Source organism: Chelonia mydas, chromosome 9, assembly GCF_015237465.2.
Source record: "Chelonia mydas isolate rCheMyd1 chromosome 9, rCheMyd1.pri.v2, whole genome shotgun sequence".
In the NCBI taxonomy this organism is placed as follows: domain Eukaryota; kingdom Metazoa; phylum Chordata; order Testudines; family Cheloniidae; genus Chelonia; species Chelonia mydas.
The window spans coordinates 41710003-41730022 of NC_057855.1; the positions used below are offsets into that span (position 1 = coordinate 41710003).

A 20020-nucleotide genomic window follows, 5' to 3' on the forward strand; every position below is an offset into this window, starting at 1 on the left:
GTGCTGTCCTTTGACTCTGCTTTGGGGTTTCATCTTCCATATCAGCACCTGACTAGTAAATGTTGTTGAAATTTTAATTCAACACCCCAGAACCAAATTCCCCACCCCCTCTGACTCCTGGAAAGGAGGGACGTTTTCTGTCTCTCTGTCACTTGTAATTCTAGAGTTGCCTGACTGTGCGGCCTATTGTAGAGGAACAGGTCTCCTTTTTTCTGTTCTAACCCCTATCAGAAATCCAGACTCTTTTGAGCTCTCCTCTCTAGTAAATACCTCTGGTGCCTGTATCTGCCCTAGCTCTGAGCTTTCTTAAGCAGCAGCAGAGTGCAACTGACAACGTTCTTGTCAGTTTCACAGATGCTGCCAGCAGGTTTCTGAAGAGTCACTCTGAAAACAGATAGTCTGTTTTCCCTGCTGCACTTCAGGAAAGCAGTGAGCTATCAGCAGAGGCACAGGAGTGGTCTGTCTGCAAACTTGGGAAGATGCTGACACAACCATAACATCTTTCAGACTTTTGGTTGTAAGTTTAAGGTAGATTTGGGGTTGGGGATGGGGGGGCTTAAAATGTTAGCTTTCCACAAGATATTTGTATGCACAAGCCAGATAAAAATTAGACTTCAGGTCCTTAAAACTGTGCAGTTCAATTTCTAAATACATTTATTTTAGAAATTCGGAAATGGTTTTAAAAGAGGACAAACAAAAACTAAAGCAAATGCAAAAATTCCAGCCAAAGTTTACAGAAGAACAAAAGAGAGAGCTTATTGAAGTTCATCCATGGATCCAGAAGGGTGGACTTCCAAAAGCAGTTGCTAATTCAGTAAGTTTAAATGGATTAATACTACTCTTTATTATGTAAGTCTTCATTTGTTGTTGAGACTCATTTTTATAGTTGTTGCAGAGAAAACTTGATCAACTACATTGAGAGACAGTTTAATTCCAATTTTTAGGGTAACTTCTTCCCATGCTATGGGGAATGACAGTCCAGAACATGTTTGCAGGGTGGTTGTTGCTGTGTTGGTCCTAAAGAGACATGGTGGGTGAGGTAATATCTCTTATTGTACTAACTTCTGATGGTTAAAGAGAAGCTTTTGAGCTACACAGAGCTCTTCTTTAGGGCCTGAAGCTCAAAAGCTTGTCTCTTCCACTGACAGAAGTTGGTCCAATAAAAGATTATCCAGGTCATGACTGACAACACAGTAGCCATGTTTTACATCCGACAGCAATCTATCCCCTTTTTTTGCCAAGAAGTTTTTTGTCTCTGGAACTGATGCATTTACCACCACATTATCCTAGCCACCTTACGCCTGGCAAGCTTGCATAAGTTTTTAGTGGACCATGTGCCGTTCCCCTCTGTTATCTGGACCGGTGATCTGCTAGGTCACCCCAATCCTTGACTCTGGGAGCCAGCCTTACCGTGCTATGCTGTGAGAACCCCCACTCCTGGGCTGTTTACACACAGCCTCTAGCATGTAAGCTGCTCCTTGGATTGTGCAACCGAATAACACTAGCCAATATCTCCAGACCCAGACACAAGGGTAGGAACCTCCGTCTTCCAGAGTCCAGTTATGCCTGCTGGACGCTGCAAGCTTATATGTTTGTCAGTTTAACAAAGAAATTGATATGTACCAGGCTTGTTAATCCACGGGGAGTCTCTCTAACACACTTCAAACCAAACACACTGCTTCAGGTAGAACAGGGGCAGGCAAACTTTTTTTTTTTTTTTTTTGGCTTGAGGGCCACATCGGGTTTCCAAAATTATATGGAGGGCCGGTTAGGGGAGCCTATGACTCCCCAAACAGCCAGGCGTGGCCTGGCCCCCACCCCCCATCCAACCCTCCCCTGCTTGTTGCCTCCTGACAGCCCCCGAGGGACTCCTGCCCCATCCACCACCACCCCCATCCCTGATCGCCCCTGGACCTCCACCTTAACAACCCCCCACCGCTCCATCCAACCCCTCCTCTCATTCCCAACTGGTTCTCTTCCCCACGCCCCCCCCGGACCCCTGCCGCATCCAACCACCCTTTCTCCCTGACCGCCCCCAGAACTCCTGCCCCTGCTGCCCCATCCAACCCCCCCTCCTTCCTGACTGGTCCCCCGGACTCCTGCACCTATTCAACCCCCCTGACCCCTGTCCACACCCCCGCCCCCTGACCACCACTCTCAACTCCCCTGCCCTCTATCCAACCCCCCCCCCCCCCCCGCCCCCTTACCGTGCTGCCTGGAGCACCGGTGGCTGGCGGCGCAGCCGTGCCGCCCAGAGCACCAGGGCATGCAGTCGTGCCACCCAGCTGGAGCCAGCCACTCCACTGCGCAGCACAGAGTACCGGGTCAGGCTATAGCTCTGCAGCTGCGCTGCCCGGCAAGAGCTCGCAGCTCTGCCGCCCAGAGCATTGTGCTAGTGACGCAGTGAGCTGAGGCTGTGGGGGAAGGGGAACAGCGGGGGAGGGGGAGCAGCAGGGGGTGGGGCCAGGGGCTAACTTCCCGGGCCAGGGGCTCAGGGGTTGGGCAGGAGGGGGCCGTAGTTTACCCACCTCTGAGGTAGAATAAACAGATTTATTAACTACAAAGATAGATTTTAAGTGTTTAAAAGTCAAAGCACAATAAGTCGGATTTGGTCAAATGAAATAAAAGCAAAACGCATTCTAAGCTGATCTTAACATTTTCAGTGCCCTTACAAACTTAGATGCTTCTCACCGCAGGCTGGGTGGTTGCCCTTCAGCCAGGCTCTCCCCTTTGATCAGCGCTTCAGTCGCGTGGTGGTGGTGTCTGTAGATGTAGGTGGAAGAGAGAGGAAGAGCATGGCAAACGACTCTTTTGTCATGTTCTTTCTTCCCTCTTGGCTTTTCCACGCCCCCGCCCCCCCTTCAGAGGCAGGTGAGCATTATCTCATTGCAGTCCTGAACTGACCAAAGGAAAGGAGGTGACTCACCCAAGAGTCCAACAGATCCTTTGTTGCTGCCTAGGCCGGTGTCCTTTATTCCTGAGGCTGGGCTGGGTTTGGTTTGTCCCATACATGCCCTGATGAGGTGTGAACTACCCCTCTGCTCTTGGAGTTTTTGCCTGGGCCTATTTTAAGCTATGATGACCCATTTTCAGCCTCATAACTATATACATGAAATTACAACGTATAACATCACTTGCATAATGACAGGTTTCAGAGTAGCATCCGTGTTAGTCTGTATTCGCAAAAAGAAAAGGAGGACTTGTGGCACCTTAGAGACTAACCAATTTATTTGAGCATAAGCTTTCGTGAGCTACAGCTTATGCTCAGATAAATTAGTTAGTCTCTAAGGTGCCACAAGTACTCCTTTTCTTATAACATCACTGTAACAACAATGCTCAGTGCATCATGAGCCTTCCAAAGACACCTGACGTGACAAACTTTGCATTGGATACCACACAATCATATTATAAGGATGAACATGGGGGTGCAGGGGGTTCCCTTGAGGCACAGAGTATCACAGACCACCTCTGCAGATGACCACAAATGGACTGTCCAAGATTCCATCATATAGAACAGGTTCTCAAACTGGGGGTCGTGAGTCATGAGGTTATTACGTGAGGGGTCATGAGCTGTCAGCCTCCACCCCCAAGCCCTTCTTTGCCTCCAGCATTTATAATAGTTTTTAATTTATTGGGGAGGGGGTTCATACTCACAGGCTTGCTGTGTGAAAGTTTGAGAACTACTGATATAGAACATTGATGTGCACAAAATAATTCTTCCTTTGACCTTATCTGCATCTACATCAGAGGTTAGGTCAGCTTAACTAATTTTTCACACCCCTACATGCAATGGCATATTATCCATGGGGCCGTTGCCTAGGTGCCCCGGCAAAATGGGCACCTCACCCCCAGCAGACAAGCGGCAGGGTTGGGGGCCAGAGCCTCTCCAGCTGTGCTGGGAGTCTGCCCACAGCAGCTGCCTGAGAGAGAGCCTGGCTGGGAAGAGACAGCAGCCTGCTCCCTGCCCAGGCTCGGCTTCTGGGGAAACGGCTGAGTGAGCTGGAGCTCCCTCTTTCCCCCCAACATGTTCGGCCCCTGTCCTCAGAAGCCGAGCCTGGGCAGGGAGCAGGCTGCTGCCCCTTCCCAGCCAGGCTCTGTCCCTGGTGGCAGCTGGTGCACAGAGAGCATGCTGGGGAGCGGGGCTCTGACTCGCTGGGCTCCGGCTTGCTAGGCCCCTGTCCCAGAAGCCGAGTCGGGGAAGGAAGCGGGCTGCTGTTACTGTCCCCCACCTCCCAGCCAGGCTCTCTCCCAGGCAGCTGGCTGTGCTGCACAGAGCAGCCACTGAGCAGCTCCATCCTGCTCCCTGCCTGAGCCTGGCCGCCAGGAAGGGCAGGAGGTAGCTAAATGTGCTGACAGGGGCAGCTGGAGAACAGAGCAGGTAACATGGGGGGCAGGGAGGAGACATGTAGGAAGGTCACGCGTCCTCCCCTTTAATTGGTTCTCTTCTCCACGCCCCCCTCCCCCCGGCTTCCCGCCAGTATGGGGAGGCATGAGTCAGCCCAGATAGCTCTAGGCAAGCAGGGTGTGAGAAGCCCCAGTGCCCCAAACCCCATCCCCCCACAGAAGCACAGGGCGGCAGGGGAAGCCGCAGCACCCAGTCCCGTGCTGCAGCCCAGGTGCTGGAGGAGCTCTGGCTCCCTACTGCTGCCTCAGGACTGGGTGAGCACTCGCTCCCCGCTGCAGCCCTAGGGACCTGGTGGGAGGAGGAAGGGGCAGAGCTTCTCTGGGCTTGGGGCTGCAGTGGTTGGGGGGGCAGAAAAGAGCAAATGGGGGCTGCAGTGGGGGTTGAAATGGGCTGGGACAGTGTGTGGAAGAGGGGTTGGGGGAAGGGGCAGAACAGGGGCGGGGCTATAGGCAGAAGGTGTGGGGAAAGGGCCCCACACTTGCTCTGGCCCAGGGCCCCACGAAATCTTAATCCACCTCTGCCTACGTGCCACAGCTATGTCGACCCAACTTTTAAGTATTGGTTCACTTAGTGAGAGATCCTCATAAAGCATTATTGTATTTCTTTTGAAGGAGTGTATTTACTGTGAGGACAACACACGAAGCTGTTTTTATACACCATATGATGAAGAAATCCATGAAATGGAGCTTAATGAAATGATTGAAGCCAGTGAAGAAAACAACTTGGCTACCCTGAGTCAAATCAGTGAAGAACAAACCTAATATTTGGCACTATTTAAAAAAGCAGCTGCTTTAAATTACTATGATGCATCAGCATGTCTTAAGGTTTTAAAACTTGTTTCTAGTCAAATGAATCTGGTTTATAAAACAAATGGATTTTTTGTTCTAGAAAAGTCATTTGTGAATTAATCTCTTTGAATGGGGCAATCCCTTATCTTTCCAGTACACTGTTGAGGACAGTGCAGTTTTAGAAACAAAAATCTTTATATATTTAAAAAAAAAAAGACTCTCACTTAAATGCCTAAAGCTTTTCTATAAATTGTAGAAGCTTTCATGAAAGCCTATAGATCTGGTAATCAGGTTAATGAGTGCTGTAAAATACCTAGTTTAATTGTTTTCTTCAACTATCCACTTAGTAATGATGCAGCATTAAATTGAGTTTACATTTTGAGATCACTGTTAATTACTGAATTACTCCACTATATTGAAGAAAAATGTTGATACTCTGCAGGTATTTTGATTCACAATTCGCATCCTTTCTCCAATTAGTTGATCCCATCTTCTTTGTTCCCATTCATGTCATTTAAATACTGGGAATATTTTAATAGCATATTACTAACGTCAATATCTGTTCATAAAATTTTTAGGTCACAGATTAAAATTGTGAATGTATGGGAGAACATGAAGGAGAGCCATGAACTTTGTAATGTTTTGTTTTCATGATCATTGAAATGCTGTGAACTATTCATTACACTGACAAATTCTCAACTAATATTTATCTAGTATATGTTCAAAAACTTGAACTGCAGAAAAGAACACTGCCTCTCTACCACTGCTTGTTTGTTAAAGATTGGTATAAGTTTGTGTACCCTTCTTTCTAGTTTGTTCCTTCATTAAGCTGGCCACCAGTCTTTCAGTTCTGGCTAAATAAACATTAAACATGCATGTGTTCAGAGGGTTAGAGACTTCTCTCAAAGTCAAAATAGTTATTATACACAGAAAAGGTTTTTAGAACAGTACTCATTTCATTATATTTGGTTACTGAGTGATCTTCAGCTATGTGGGTAGAATCCTTTGATGTCAAGAAGTTTACTTGTAGTACCTCTGGAATAGTATGGATCTGGATATTCGTGCATTAGGTGCAGAAGCTGTTCTTTTATACTGCTTGGCAATGAGAAGAGGACAAAAAAGGGTGGATTTGCCAATAAGTGTTGAGATAAAGAACACTTAAGCTTAGAATACTTCTGGATGGCAGTACTGAGTCTGAAGGGTAGCAGGGGGAAATGTATAAAGAGATTCAGCTGCAGTCAAATTAAAACATTAGTTTCAATGTGTCTTCACTTAATGTGTTTACAATTACTACAACTGTATTTCTGGTGTTTCATCTTTATAGCTTAAAGGAAGAACTTACGAAACTCATAGAATCACAACTTACTAGTGACCATTTCACTTTAATGTTGTATGAAACACTCACCAGCAAGAGCTCGTACTCCCATTGTTTTTAATAGTGAAAAGATAAAACTTAAATCTGTATAAATATTAACTCAAACAGGAAACCCAGTTTAATTTTTCAGTGTTTATAAAGTCCAATGTACTAGATGTTTTGTGCAGAAATTAAGCCGTGCAGATATACCAGCATATTGCGCATATGCCATTATTACATGCAGAAATATATTATTTTAATTGGACCAGAGTGATTGAGAAATAAAGCTTTAAGAGTGCAATCAAAGTGTACAAACAACTTGCAGGGACTTCTCAACCACTTTGTAATTTTTTTTCACCATTAGCATGCTTTTCTGGCTAATTTTTTTTAACGAATGTCTTGTAACTAACTTAGTGAAAGGGAGGGAAGAGGTGTATTTAAAGCATTTTGTGGATGTTTATACAAAAACTTACCCTTGCATTTTTTTAAAGTGTGTGCATTTACAAGGTAGTAGTTAAAATATTTCCCTGTAACTTTAAAATGACAAATCTCCACTTCTAGGGAGGTTGGGAAAAATTATAATTTATGTTGTAATATGATGTGACATAACCTTTTGTCAACAATGTTTTCTGTACACAGTGCAATATATTTTGGTTTTGTCACTTGTGACTAATCTTTGACTTTTTGCATTTTAGAAAACTGATAAATAAAACAGATATATTTTTAGTTGCCTTTTTATTTATTGACCTTTTATAGCTGGGGGTAACTATATGCCAGTTATACCTAACACATGTAAACTACTGTTTCAAACGTGAAGATTATACAAACTACTAATAGCTTACTGTACCAAAGCAGATAAAATTAAATCTTTGCTAATGTCTCAGAATAGTAAACTTAGTGTTCAAAATGGAAAATGCAACCTTTGCATGCTGAAAATGTTGGTTTAGTGGTTCTGGGACTCTGGACAAAGTGACTGGCAGGGGAAGCACCCCTGACTTCAGTATGTTTGAATGTGAATTAATGGGCGTTAGCTGTTCAAAAACACCAGAAGGTGACGTTCTCTTGCTTGTTTTTTGTTAAATGTCAACTAGACTACTATCATTACTTGTTCTCTCGCCCTCCTCTAAATCCTTGTAATGAGCAGGTGAGGAGACCAGAATTCCAGTTTCACCCCCTGAAACTCAGTCATGTTTAATCACTATTAGACATACCTACCTTTGTAGTGTTAGTAATGCTGTAAAGTATTAAAACCCAGTGCTTCAAGCTAATTTACTTTCCGTGTGTGTGTGTTTCTATAAGTTTGAACTTTAGCTCATGAAAATAATTGTTTATAATCCATTTCTAACTACATTTTTGCATTCTTGTGCTCTCACACAATGCTGCAATGTTTGAGTTGGGAATGCTACTTTTTAAAAAAAAAAGTTTCCATTGGAGTGAAAATAGTTCTGTTGGCTTTAGATTTGATTAAAAGCTTTTATAAAACCTAAATTTTGGGCCTACCACAGGAAAACAAATTAAAAACTATTAGGCTCAGTTTTTTAGAATTGTAGATCTATTTTTCACAATTACCACAACTGCATGCCAAATTCTAAGCCTTAATAATAGAGGTGCTACAAAAGGCTCTATGAAAGGGGTAGACATATAAGGTTTTTCATAGAACCTTAAAGCAAAGGGTAGTTCCGCATTGACCAAAACGGAGTGTGTATTTGTCTACTGTATAAGGGAATTCTGAAGTCCTATAGTTCTTCAAAAGAAACCCATTGTATCAGGGAGAATTAATATGGTTTCCAAAAGCCACACAAAGGTAAAAGTCAATTTAAAAAAAAAAAAAAGTGCAATTTGGTTTATCTGCTTGAAAGGGTGGGGTTTAGGGGTCAATTGTGCTAGATTGAGCTCAGTGCTTTCTTTTAAAGTAAATTGAGCTTTCCTCGTAATAAATAAATAAAAATTAATTGTGGAGACCAAAGTTAGCTTATCCAGAATTAGTACAGTCCATACAGCAGCAGTGCAGGATTCCCCAGGTTACCCCATTTAGTCAGGGACTTGCTTAGGTGTGAGGATAAATTGGCCTACTTTGATGTCTTCCCTGAAACCGACAAACCGATGTGCCAATTGTGGTGATGGCTTTTGTATTGTGGGCATTTGTGGACTGAGATTACCATCTTTCACACAGGTTGCTGAACAGTAGCCAGATTGATGGTAACTTTGACAGGTTCTTTGGGTAACAGTCACAGGCCTTTTTATCAGATGTATAAAAATTCTCTATAATTGGGAAGAGAGAGTAGTGATTTGTATTGTGGAAATGTGAAAAGTCAGATACCATATTAAAACAGAGATCCAGGACACATTAAAGCAAGTAAAGTCATCCAGGAATGAAAATATGAAATTATATTTTACCCAGATATTTTCAAAATCAAAATTTTCCGGACGCAGTAGAGACTGAAATATTTGTACTAGGCTATGAAGCCAAAGAATAGTAACTTGCACACACTGAGCATGTGTGCAAAACTTGTGCTCAATTTCAGTTAGTCGCTAATCCTTTCCTGTTTTTTCCATAGACTTTACCGCAAGTGTGTTTGGTGACTGTTAACTTGTTAGTAATTATTACTGTCCACGGAATGTGGAATAACCCATCTTTTTTACCCGGAGTGTTGTTCTGACAGTGCACGCTGCTGCTCCTGCAACCCGACCGTTTCTTTGTGACTGCAAGACAGAACTCAGTGTATCTGAAAAGCAGTAGTTGTGATGTGGACACTGCTGGATTTGGAACATGAAGAAAATATCCTTTAAGACAACTCGTCACAGAGCTATTTGTGACTGAGATTTAGAAAAGGGAAATAGAAGCAAGGAATCCTGGGTTCTGTTTTGTCTGCCACTGGCACAATATGACTTCAAACACTTTGGTGCTTTGCCCACTCTGTCCCCTCTGTTAGATTAATACTGACAATTTACCTTCCTGGTGTGTTGAGATGGAATTGCTGCTGGAAAAGTGCCATTTAAGGATCAGAAAGCAGGCACTATATATGAAGTTCAAACTGTAACTTTCAGAAAAGGCCTTTTTTAATTTGAAATGGTGGTCTCTGCTAGATCAGGGACAGAAAAAGGACACATGGTAGTCAGAGAATTTAAGCATGCCCTTAAGTGCTTTGCTGAACAGGGACGGATTTAAGTCCCACTGAAGTCTGTGTTAAGTGTTTGTAGAATCAGGGCCTAAATTTGCAAACTTACTCCTTTGGAGCCAGAAAATTATTACTGTTCTCTGACCAAAGCACTAACTTGGCAATGTACCTTTTTACAAATTCAGGTTTCAGAGTAGCAGCCGTGTTAGTCTGTATTCACAAAAAGAAAAGGAGGACTTGTGGCACCTTAGAGACTAACCAATTTATCTGAGCATAAGCTTTCGTGAGCTACAGCTCACTTCATCGGATGCATTAGTGGAAAATACACTGAATGCATCCGATGAAGTGAGCTGTAGCTCACGAAAGTTTATGCTAAATAAATTGGTTAGTCTCTAAGGTGCCACAAGTACTCCTTTTCTTTTTACAAATTCAGACTTTGCAAAATGCCTTAAAATGTTGACGTGTATACCAACCTTTATTAGCATCAAATCATCCACAGAATTGCAAACTGCATAGGAGTCACTTATAATTAAAATAAATACACAAATGTACAGTGGAAGAATGAGGAAAATGCACTACAAGCTGCATAATTTGCAAGTAGGTAGCAAAGGGGAAGAGTACAAATGTTTAAAGAAGCAACAATGCAATCAAATACGAAGATTTCTCAAGAAGCATTACTTTCCTGAATACATAATATAGTTAAACTTAATATACCTTTTCCTTTATATTGGCTGCTTTCCAGTATTATCTCTGCTTCTGATGCTATATCTGCAGTTTTATATACTAGAGTGTATTGATTCTTAGAAAAGTTGGTGTATGTTGCCCAGAGAGTACATTATCTGGTACTCCTAGAACAAAGACCATGGGTAAGACCCAGAAAAAGATGGTGCAAAACACTGAAGGAGGACAAATTTTGGAGTGAGCTTGGAAGACACACTCAACAGGAATGCTTGGAGACAAAGAACAGAAGCTGCCCACCCTGACTGACAGGTGAAGAAGAATTCTTACAGAAGTGTGGATTGTGTTGTGTGAGAGGTGGGTGTACGTCAAAAGAAGTACATCTGGCATGTTCTCCTCTGACAGCATTAAAGATGGGTGGTTTTCTTTACATTGTAAACTATTGGGAATAATTTAAGCTGCAGACTACAGCAATAGCCTGTTTGGAATATTTCTCTCTGTGGCCTATAGATGTCACTGTTCACACACATTTGGATTTGCTGGAGGCTGTTTTGCTCTTGTTTCATTTGTTCTTCTTTTTCTACAGCTGCTTCTTTTGTATTACCTGATTTAGTACTGCTGGATTTGGGGGGGTTACTTTTCTTTTTTGTGCATTTAGAGCTAGATTCTCCTCATAGATGCATGGCCTGAATTTAAAATAAGGAGTTCAAATGAAATATTACTTTAATTGAACATGGAAATGTTGATTCAATTCATGTTTCCACGTTCCAAATAGAAATTTATTTTTGTCTGCCCCACGCTTCAAACTACTTCAAAACAGAACAGTTTTAGCCAACAGATAACTGCTGTGGATTGGAGGACTTCAACTCTGGCTGCTAAATATTAGGAAGACGTTCATATTCAGTAATACCATTTGCCCATTTTCTGTGTGTGCCGTTGCCAAATTGGTCTGTTCTGGGTGAGACAGCTAAATGGGATGGGCTCCACCTCTTCAACAGTAGCATTCAACAGCATGCCACATCATACCTAGCTTTCAGAAAATATCCTGTATGCAACAGTGTATCCAGCACTTACCAATGTAGCCTCAAAAATACCTTCGATCTGCTGCTGAAGGAGATAATCGTTGAATAGTTTACCCCTCCACCCTGCTGGGGTTGTGGCACTGGACAGCATTTCCACTGGGAATGCACAGGGTGTATGAGAACAACTTGCCAGTGCCCCTGGCTTTGAATACTGTCTGGTTTTTACTTTAATGGAGTTAGTGAGAAAGACTTAACTTAAACAGTAGTTTGTAAAACTGAGCCATTAGTCACTTGTATTTATCATGGCACTTGTTAAAGGAACTGAAGTGTAGAATGGTCATTCCTGCCACTCACTGAAGGAAGAGTTGATGTGATTGAATTCATCCTCCCTATTAACTTTTTGTTTTAAGACTCCAGGTGTAACCAATGGCTTACAAAAGATGAGCGCACTAGTTCCACCTCTATTAACAGTACAGAGCTTTCCAAGCATTTTACAGTCCATGCTGTCCAACATGCATCTGTTAGCTGCAAAATAACTCTGGAGGGAGAAGGTTTAACAATTTAGGGCAATCAGAGGGAGCCGCTTACGTGGCAAGTCATCAGGCTGCTGATTCTAGTCCAATGATCTCTTACATTTGAGGAAGAATAAATGTTTCTCAGTGCTGAATCAGCCTGACTAAGCAGGTAGTGTATCCTTGTTTTTGATGCACTGCATGCAGCAGGCATAACACAAGTCCTATGAATCACTGAATAGCGTGAAGGATTCAGAAGTGAGACCATTTTTAGGGACCTGCTGCCAGTGAGACCAGACTCTGTCCACCAGAGGGACCTTTAGATCAGGTTGACACTATCACTTTGGTATAACTTGCATTGCTCAGGTTGTGAATAAGCCACCCTCCTGAGCAATGTTAGTTACACAAGCCTAAGCACCAGCATAGTGGACAGCATTATGTTGGCGGGAGAGCTACTCCTGCTGACATAGCTACCACCTCTTGCAGACATGGATTTATTATATTGATAGGCTCTCTCCTGTTTGGCATAAAGTGTCTTCACCATATGCTCTACGGTGGTGCAGCTGGGCCAATGTAGCACTTCTAGTATAGACTAGCCCTTAGTGTTGTGTTGCATTAAGGTCTTGTTACTCTTCAGCAAAGCGTCAGGCAGTGTTTGCCTTCAGCTGGGGCACAAAGTACTTTATGCTTTGACATGTTTGTATGGTTAGGGTAGCAAGTAGAACAAAGAAGTGGGCGGGGGGGAATTCCCTGACACATCTAGTAACCACAGAGCACACTTTTCTCTATTTTCTTCATTGTGTGTTTTTAATACAGTAACTAGTATGCACAAGTATGAGTACTCCTGTTTCTTTACGCTGGCTCATGTTAATGATTAAATTATTTTTGGTGTTACTACTGAACCAACTTAAAAATCATACTTCTGACCCAAAAAAACCCCTGGCCTTTTTTTGTTTGTTTGTTTTGGGTACAATGCTTTGCCAAATGTACAAAAATGTACCTCAGTCCCTGGAAAAATCATGGAGCAGGTCCTCAAGAAATCCGTTTTGAAGCACTTCAAAGAGAAGAAAGTGATCAGGAACAGTCAGCATGGATTCACCAAGGGCAAGTCGTGCCTGACTAACCTAATTGCCTTCTGTGATGAGATAGCTGGCTCTGTGGATGAGAGGAAAGCAGTGCACGTGTTATTCCTTGACTTTAGCAAAGCTTGTGACATGGTCTCCCACAGTATTCTTTCCAGCAAATTAAAGAAGTATGGGCTGGATGAATAGACTACAAGGTGGATAGAAAGCTGGCTAGATCGCCAGGCTCAATGGGTAGTGATCAATGGCTCCATGTCTAGTTGGCAGACAGTATCAAGCGGAGTGCCCAAGGGTCGGTCCTGGGGCTGGTTTTTGTCAATGTCTTCGTAAATGATCTGGAGGATGGTGTGGATTGCACCCTCAGCAAGTTTGCAGATACGAAACTGAGAGGAGAGGTAGATATGCTGGAGGGTGGGGACAGGATACAGAGGGACATAGACCAATTAGAGGATTGGGTCAAAAGAAATCTGATGAGGTTCAACAAGGACAAGTGCAGAGTCCTGCACTTAAGACAGAAGAATCCCATGCACCACTACAGACTATGGACCGAGCGGCTAGGCAGCAGTTCTGCAGGAAAGGACCTAGGGGTTACAGTGGACGAGAAGTTGGATGTGGGTCAACAGTGTGCCATTGTTGCCAAGAAGGCCAATGGCATTTTGGGCTGTATAAGTAGGAGCATTGCCAGCAGATCGAGGGATGTGATCATTCCCCTCTATTTGGCATTGGTGAGGCCTCATCTGGAGTAGTGTGTCCAGTTTTGGGCCCAACACTACAAGAAGGATGTGGAAAAATTGAAGAGTCCAGCGGAGGGCAACAAAAATGATTAGAGGGCTGGAGAACATGACTTTTATGAGGAGAGGCTGAGGGAACTGGGATTATTTAGTTTGCAGAAGAGAAGAAGGAGGGGGGATTTGATAGCTGCTTTTGACTACCTGAAAGGGGGTTCCAAAGAGGATGGATCTAGACTGTTCTCAGTGGTAACAGGTGACAGAACAAGGAGTAATGGTCTCAAGTTGCAGTGGGGGAGGTTTAGGTTGGATATTAGGAAAAACTTTTTCACTAAGAGGGCGGTGAAGCACTGGAATGGGTTACCTAGGGAGGTGGTGTCAGGTTTGACAAAACCTTGTCTTGGATTTAGTTGGGGATTGGTCCTGCTTTGAGCAGGGGGTTGGATTAGATGACCTCCTGAGGTCCCTTCCAACCCTGTGATTCTATGATCAGTTTTGGAGTGTCTGAGCAACCAGAGTAGTATGAGGTGAATGATATCCTAGCAGAAGGAATGGAGAGAGATGAGAGCACAAGGGGAAAGAAAGCAAATAGCATAAATGAGGAATTGCTACCTTGCCTTGCTAAACTGAGATTCAAACTACCTATGCTGATTACCCCCCATCCACTTCCCTGGCATATCAAGAAGAGCATACTAGTATCAGAGGAAAGGCAGGGCAAGGCTTCTTTTTTGAAATTAGAGCTGGTCAAAAAATCCCTACTGCTTTACATCATAGGGAAACTGAAATGTTTTCTTTCCCCTAAAACCTCAATAAAATTTGATTATAAATAAAACTGAAATTTAAAATAAAAAAAAAAAATTTCAAACAATATTTTTACCACAAACTAAAAAATTAATTACAATTTGTTTTTGTTTTTTTCCAGACAAAAAGCCAGAAGCCTTTGATCAATTGTTTTGGTTGTGGTTTAAAAAAAAAAAAAAAAGTTGTAACCTAGTTGTGGATCCAGAGGAATGACCATGATTACTAACTCCATTAGTTCTTACAGAAAGACTTAGTCTTTGCATTTTCTCAGACACAAAGGAAAAAATATGTATTTTCAGCCTAGATTAACTTTATTTTGTCATATCTAAATTAAAACTAATGAGTGGGACCCTCCTTCAAGGTTATGTCATGGTATCATCTCGCCCTGACGATACCCCTCTGGGGGAGGGGACCCTAATTATTAGAGAGAGACAGGTAATAGTAATGGGGGATTAGAAATATAGATAGTTGGGTTTGTGATGATAGGCAATTCACCATATGGTTCTGCCAACTGGTAGCAAAGGTTGCGGACCTCTTGACACAACTAGAAAGACTTAAATGAGGTGCGGGGATGGAGCTGGTGGTCATGGTACATATAGGTAGCCATGACTTAGTGAAAGGAAGGAGAACCTGGAAGCCAAGTTTCAGCTGCTGGGTGAGAGATTAAAGTCCGGGACCTCTGTTGTAGCATTTTTGTGACCACTTAGGGAGAAGTGCAGGATCTCAATGCTTGGATGAGATGATGCTGTTGGGAAGAGAAACGTGGAATATCAGGTTGGAAGGGACCTTAGCAGGTCATCTAGTCCAACCCCCTGCTCAAAGCAGGACCAATCCCCAATTTTTGCCCCAAATCCCTGAATGGCACCTTCAAGGATTGAACTCACAACCCTGGATTTAGCAGGCCAATGCTCAAACCACTGAGCTATCCCTCCTGCCAAAGAGGGGTTTAGGTATATTAGGAACTGGGAAACCTTTTGGGAAAGGAGGAGCCTACACAGGAAGGATGGGCTCCACTTCAACCAAAATAGAACCAAAGTGACAGTGTGTAATATTACAAAGGTCATGGAGGAGTTCTTAAACTAAGGACTGGGGGAAAGCCGACAGATGTGGAGGAGCATATAATTTGGACAGATACATCCCTCAGGGGAGGATTTATTAAAGGGGATTCTCTATATCTTAGTAAAGAGGAGAGGACAAATGCTCATAAAGTACAGATCAGAACTGAAGAGAAACAATTAAATGAAAAACAGCCCCACTCAATTACATCACATAATGGCAGACAACTAACTATTGACAAATTTTATAAGTGTTTGTATACAAATGCTAGAAGTCCAAATACTAAGATGGGTGAACTTGAGCACGTGGTATTGAATGAAGATATTGATATAACAGGCTTCATAGAAACTTGGTGAAACTATGACAATCAATGGGACACAATAATACTAGGGTTCAAAATATATAGGAATGACAGAGTAGGCTTGCTGGTGAAGGAATGGCACTATATGTGAAAGACAGCAAAGAGTCAAATATAGTAAAAATCTTAAATGAATCAAACTGTACCATAGAGTCTCTGTGGATACATATTCCCTGCTTGACTACTAAGAGTATAACAGTAGAAATATACTACCGACCACCTGACTGGGACTGTGATGGTGATTATGAAACGCTCAGGGAGATTAGAGGCTACAAAAACAGAAAAACCAGCAATAATGGGGGATTTCAACTATCCCCATACTGACTGGGTATGTTACCTCAGGATGGGATACAGAGATAAAAAAACGTCTAGACGCCATTAATAACTGCTTCTTGGAGTAGCTTGTCCTGGAATCCACGTGGGGAGAGGCAATTCTTGATTTAGTACCTCTTAAGCCTGCTAAATAATCAGTGGGGCCACTGAATGGTCAAGGTGCAAAAGGAGCACTCAAGGAAGATAAGGCCATTGCAGAGAAGCTAATGAATTTCTCTGGCTCCAGCTTCCAGCCGTTAGTTCTTGTTCTGCCTTTCTCCGTTAGATTAGAGCCCTTTAGTACCTGGTATTTTTTCCCTGCAAAGATATTTATATGCAGTAATTGTCACCTCTCAATCTTTTTTTGATAAGCTAAACAGCTGGAGCTCTTTAAGTCTCTCCCTGTAAAGCATTTTCTTCAGTGCTTGAATCATTTCAGTAGCTCTTTTCTGCACCCTCTCCAGTTTTTCCACATTCTCTTTAAAACGTGCACACCAGACTCTACACAGTATTCCAGGGTCAGTCTCACCAATGATGTATATAGAGGTACAGTCACAGAGAATGAATGAGTGTCTTTTTTTCTACTGTGTCCAAGCCCTGCCCATGGAGCACACAGCCTATTTGGCTTACATTTAAAGGTAAATGAATTCAGTGGGCCCAACTACTTGGGCAAGGACTATCTGTGTAAGGGTTTTTGGGCTCAGGCACTCCATAGCAGACCATGTATAAATAGTATATGGAACCATTGTTCAGGTGCAGGAAAGCAAGGTCAGATTCTCAGGGGAAGGAAGACCTTGTAATTAAGGTACTGGCCTGACACTCACTGGAGGTGGGGGGGGGGGGATTGATCTCAGATATGCAACTTCAGCTACGAGAATAGCGTAGCTGCAGTCGACGTATCTTAGATCGACTTAGAATCACTTACTTCGCATCCTCACAGTGTGGGATCGACGGCTGCCGCTCCCCCGTCAACTCTGCTTCTGCCTCTCGCCGTGGTGGAGTTCCGGAGTCAACAGCAGAGTGATCGGGGATCGATTTATTGCGTCTACACTAGACGTGATAGATCGATCACTACCCGCCGATCCAGTGGGTAGTGTAGACATGGCCTTAGGAGGTCTTGGTTCAATACCTGGCTCTGCTGAATGTGTCCTATGCAACCTTGCGCAAGGTCTTAGTGCCTCAGGTCCCCATCTGGACAGAGGGAATAATTGTTATTTTTCTGACACCCTTTGTCTGTTTAGATGTTATGGGACTGTCTTTTGCGGGTGTTGAACAGCACCTAGCACGATGAGGCCCCATTTTCACTGGGGCCTCTAGGCATGACTGTAATACCAACCATGAGTAACAGAAAGGCTTCCTGAAAGAAGTGAGTTTTGAGGGAGAATTTGAAGGAGAAAAAATATTTCAGATGTCAGGATTGAGTTCCAATAGTTCCTGTATTTTTTTTCATAGAAGGCACTCTGGCTAAAAAATAAACCATGCATATAAAATCAATTATAAGGGTTTATATTCCTTATCAGAACACTTTTAATATCTTTAAAAATCTTAATCCTTGATATTGTTGGACTAACTTCTGGGAAGCTTGAAATGAAATCTGTTTGGATTTGTCTTTTTCTCCTGGCTGTTTGTGTTCATCCTGGTCTGTTTGTCTAGGGCTGCTTATGAGTACTGGCCTGCTGACTTTTGATTTTTTTTTAATTCCTTTGTTTTATTTTTAATTAAGAGAATTAAAGCATCTGTTTGGAGGGGAAAACTGGAGAATTACACACATTGGCTAATGTAAATAAGGAAAAGGTAGGTCAAATTTAGAATATAATAACCTTGATTGTGAACCTTTAAGTGATGGCTAAGTTCTACATCCTACCCAAGATACAGTTGCTCAAAAGTATTTGATGGTATTGCCACTATGTTTATAAGAATGTTTGACTCATTAATCATGAGCACTATCATGCCTAGCTCATTAATCATCAGCACTATCCTGCTCTACCAGGGGCCAATTCTTCCCTGCAACAGGTGTGAGTAACTAACATACACTGGAAGGGGGAGAGAGAATGAGTCCATCCTTATCTAAGCCTTCAACTGCATATCAAACAACAGATCCTCTTTTTGTGGGCTGCTTCTCTTTCCTTTTACAATGGGGTGCGGTGTCAGATCAGAGAGCGTGTTTATATTACTTTGGAGTGGAAAAGAATAAAGGCAGTTTCTGTGAGTGGACTTGAAAAGGGCTGCATTGATTTTTTTTGTTTTTTTTTTTGTTTTCCCCCTTCCATCAGAGCTGCTGGAAACCTCCTTCCCTCCCCAATGCTCACCTCTTCCTGCCTTTGTCAGGAAAGTGTTACATCTGACACCTTTCCAGTAAGGTACAGAAATGCAAATTTAGAAATCCAGCAACACATAATCAGAGGATGTAAACTTTCTGTGAACCTAATTTGTGGATTTAAAAAAATCCCCTATTTTAGCACATTTCTAAAATGCTTTTGACACTTTTTGGGACTAATTGTATTGCTTGGGCCTAGCTGATTTTTCTTAGAACTAAAACACTGTTGAGAATTATGAACAGACAAGTAGATTTCCCTCCCTCCAGGAAGGGCGGAGTACACACACTTGGTTTCTGTTAATATTATTTATACCCAGGCGTTCTGGTTTTATTAAAAGAGCAGACGCCCTTAGTTAACATACCTAAAACTAAAACCTCCTCCCGCTGTTTGTGTATTTCATTGTGGACACAGCTTCTCCACTAACACAATCTAAGAAGCACACTGGGGACTTGCATGGCTATGGAGCTAGTATGTCACTCCCTCAGTGCCGCTAAAAACAAATATGCAGCAACAATCACTAGAGTATTCAGGTTTCAGAGTAGCAGCCGTGTTAGTCTGTATCTGCAAAAAGAAAAAAGGAGTACTTGTGGTACCTTAGAGACTAACAAATTTATTTGAGCATAAGCTTTCATGAGCTCCAAGGTGCCACAAGTACTCCTTTTTTCTTTTTTAGAGTATTCAGTTATATTATTCGACAGTTACAAAAAGCCATCAATCCACTGCTGTAACATTCCGGAGTGGGCTAAATATGCACCAGGCAGTGCTTTCTCTCTTCAGCTGCAGCAAAATGCAGAAGGTAGGGCATATGGGTGTGAGAGATAAATACAGTGGGTATATATAGCTAGGGAATCACAGTATTTACCATCTAGCTTCCCTTCTCCAAGGCTTTATAAAGGAAAGCCTTCTACCCTCGATCTACAGTGTCATTTACAAAGGGGGGTGGAGAATGACTATTGCTAGCCACAAAATCCACTGCTGAACCGAAGCTGGCATTTTTCATGTTGTCTCTTGGCCGTGTTTCCATCGTGGAAGTGTCAGGATTTGCACTTTGCTTTCACAGGGGCATCAGAAGAGCCCTAACCAAGAGTCTCTTTCATCTCATGGAAATGAAACCAAGCTGAGCTGCTGCTGCTGCACTTCCCACAGACTCGGAACACTTCCCCTGCTGCCGGGGAATCTCCGCACAAGCTGTACACTTGGAGGAGCTTGAGGACAACCACTGCCAGAGCGGCTTGTTGGATGTGTGTGATCGATGGTGAAAATGCTCTGAGACGGATTAACGCACAGGACTTCACCAAGTGTCTCGTGATGACTTAAATCTCTAAACTCAGGCAAGTGCATGCAACCTAAGCTCAATTATGTCTTATGCTTGCTTTAAGCTGCAGGGGGCGCTATGCACACCACTTCACTGCCTTAGAGCAGGTTAGCTTTCGGTCTTCCCTTTCCTACCCATCCTGAGAAAGATTAGTGCAGGTCTCCCTTTCTGT

The 20020-nt window shown here is 42.9% G+C and overlaps 1 protein-coding gene and 1 long non-coding RNA gene across 51 annotated transcripts in view; both read left to right on the forward strand.

Moving 5' to 3' along the window:
- Positions 1–7273, forward strand: part of PER2 (period circadian regulator 2) — a 74273-nt gene extending 67000 nt beyond the window's left edge. For 47 of the 50 annotated variants that reach the window (XM_043522731.1, XM_043522739.1, XM_037909723.2 and 44 more), the window contains 2 exons: positions 664–814; positions 5017–7273. In XM_043522731.1, the coding sequence (XP_043378666.1) occupies positions 664–814; positions 5017–5166 (301 nt within the window). In that variant the 3' untranslated portion in view covers positions 5167–7273. Of the gene's footprint in view, positions 1–346; positions 539–663; positions 815–5016 lie in introns of those variants that run through there. The other 3 variants (XM_043522747.1, XM_037909727.2, XM_043522748.1) reach the window with 3 other exon arrangements.
- Positions 7274–10096: 2823 nt separating this feature from the next.
- On the forward strand, positions 10097–19860 carry LOC122461738. The gene is made up of 3 exons (XR_006283881.1): positions 10097–10656; positions 17939–19329; positions 19594–19860. It is a non-coding gene; the product is annotated as an uncharacterized LOC122461738 (long non-coding RNA).
- Positions 19861–20020: the final 160 nt, after the last annotated feature.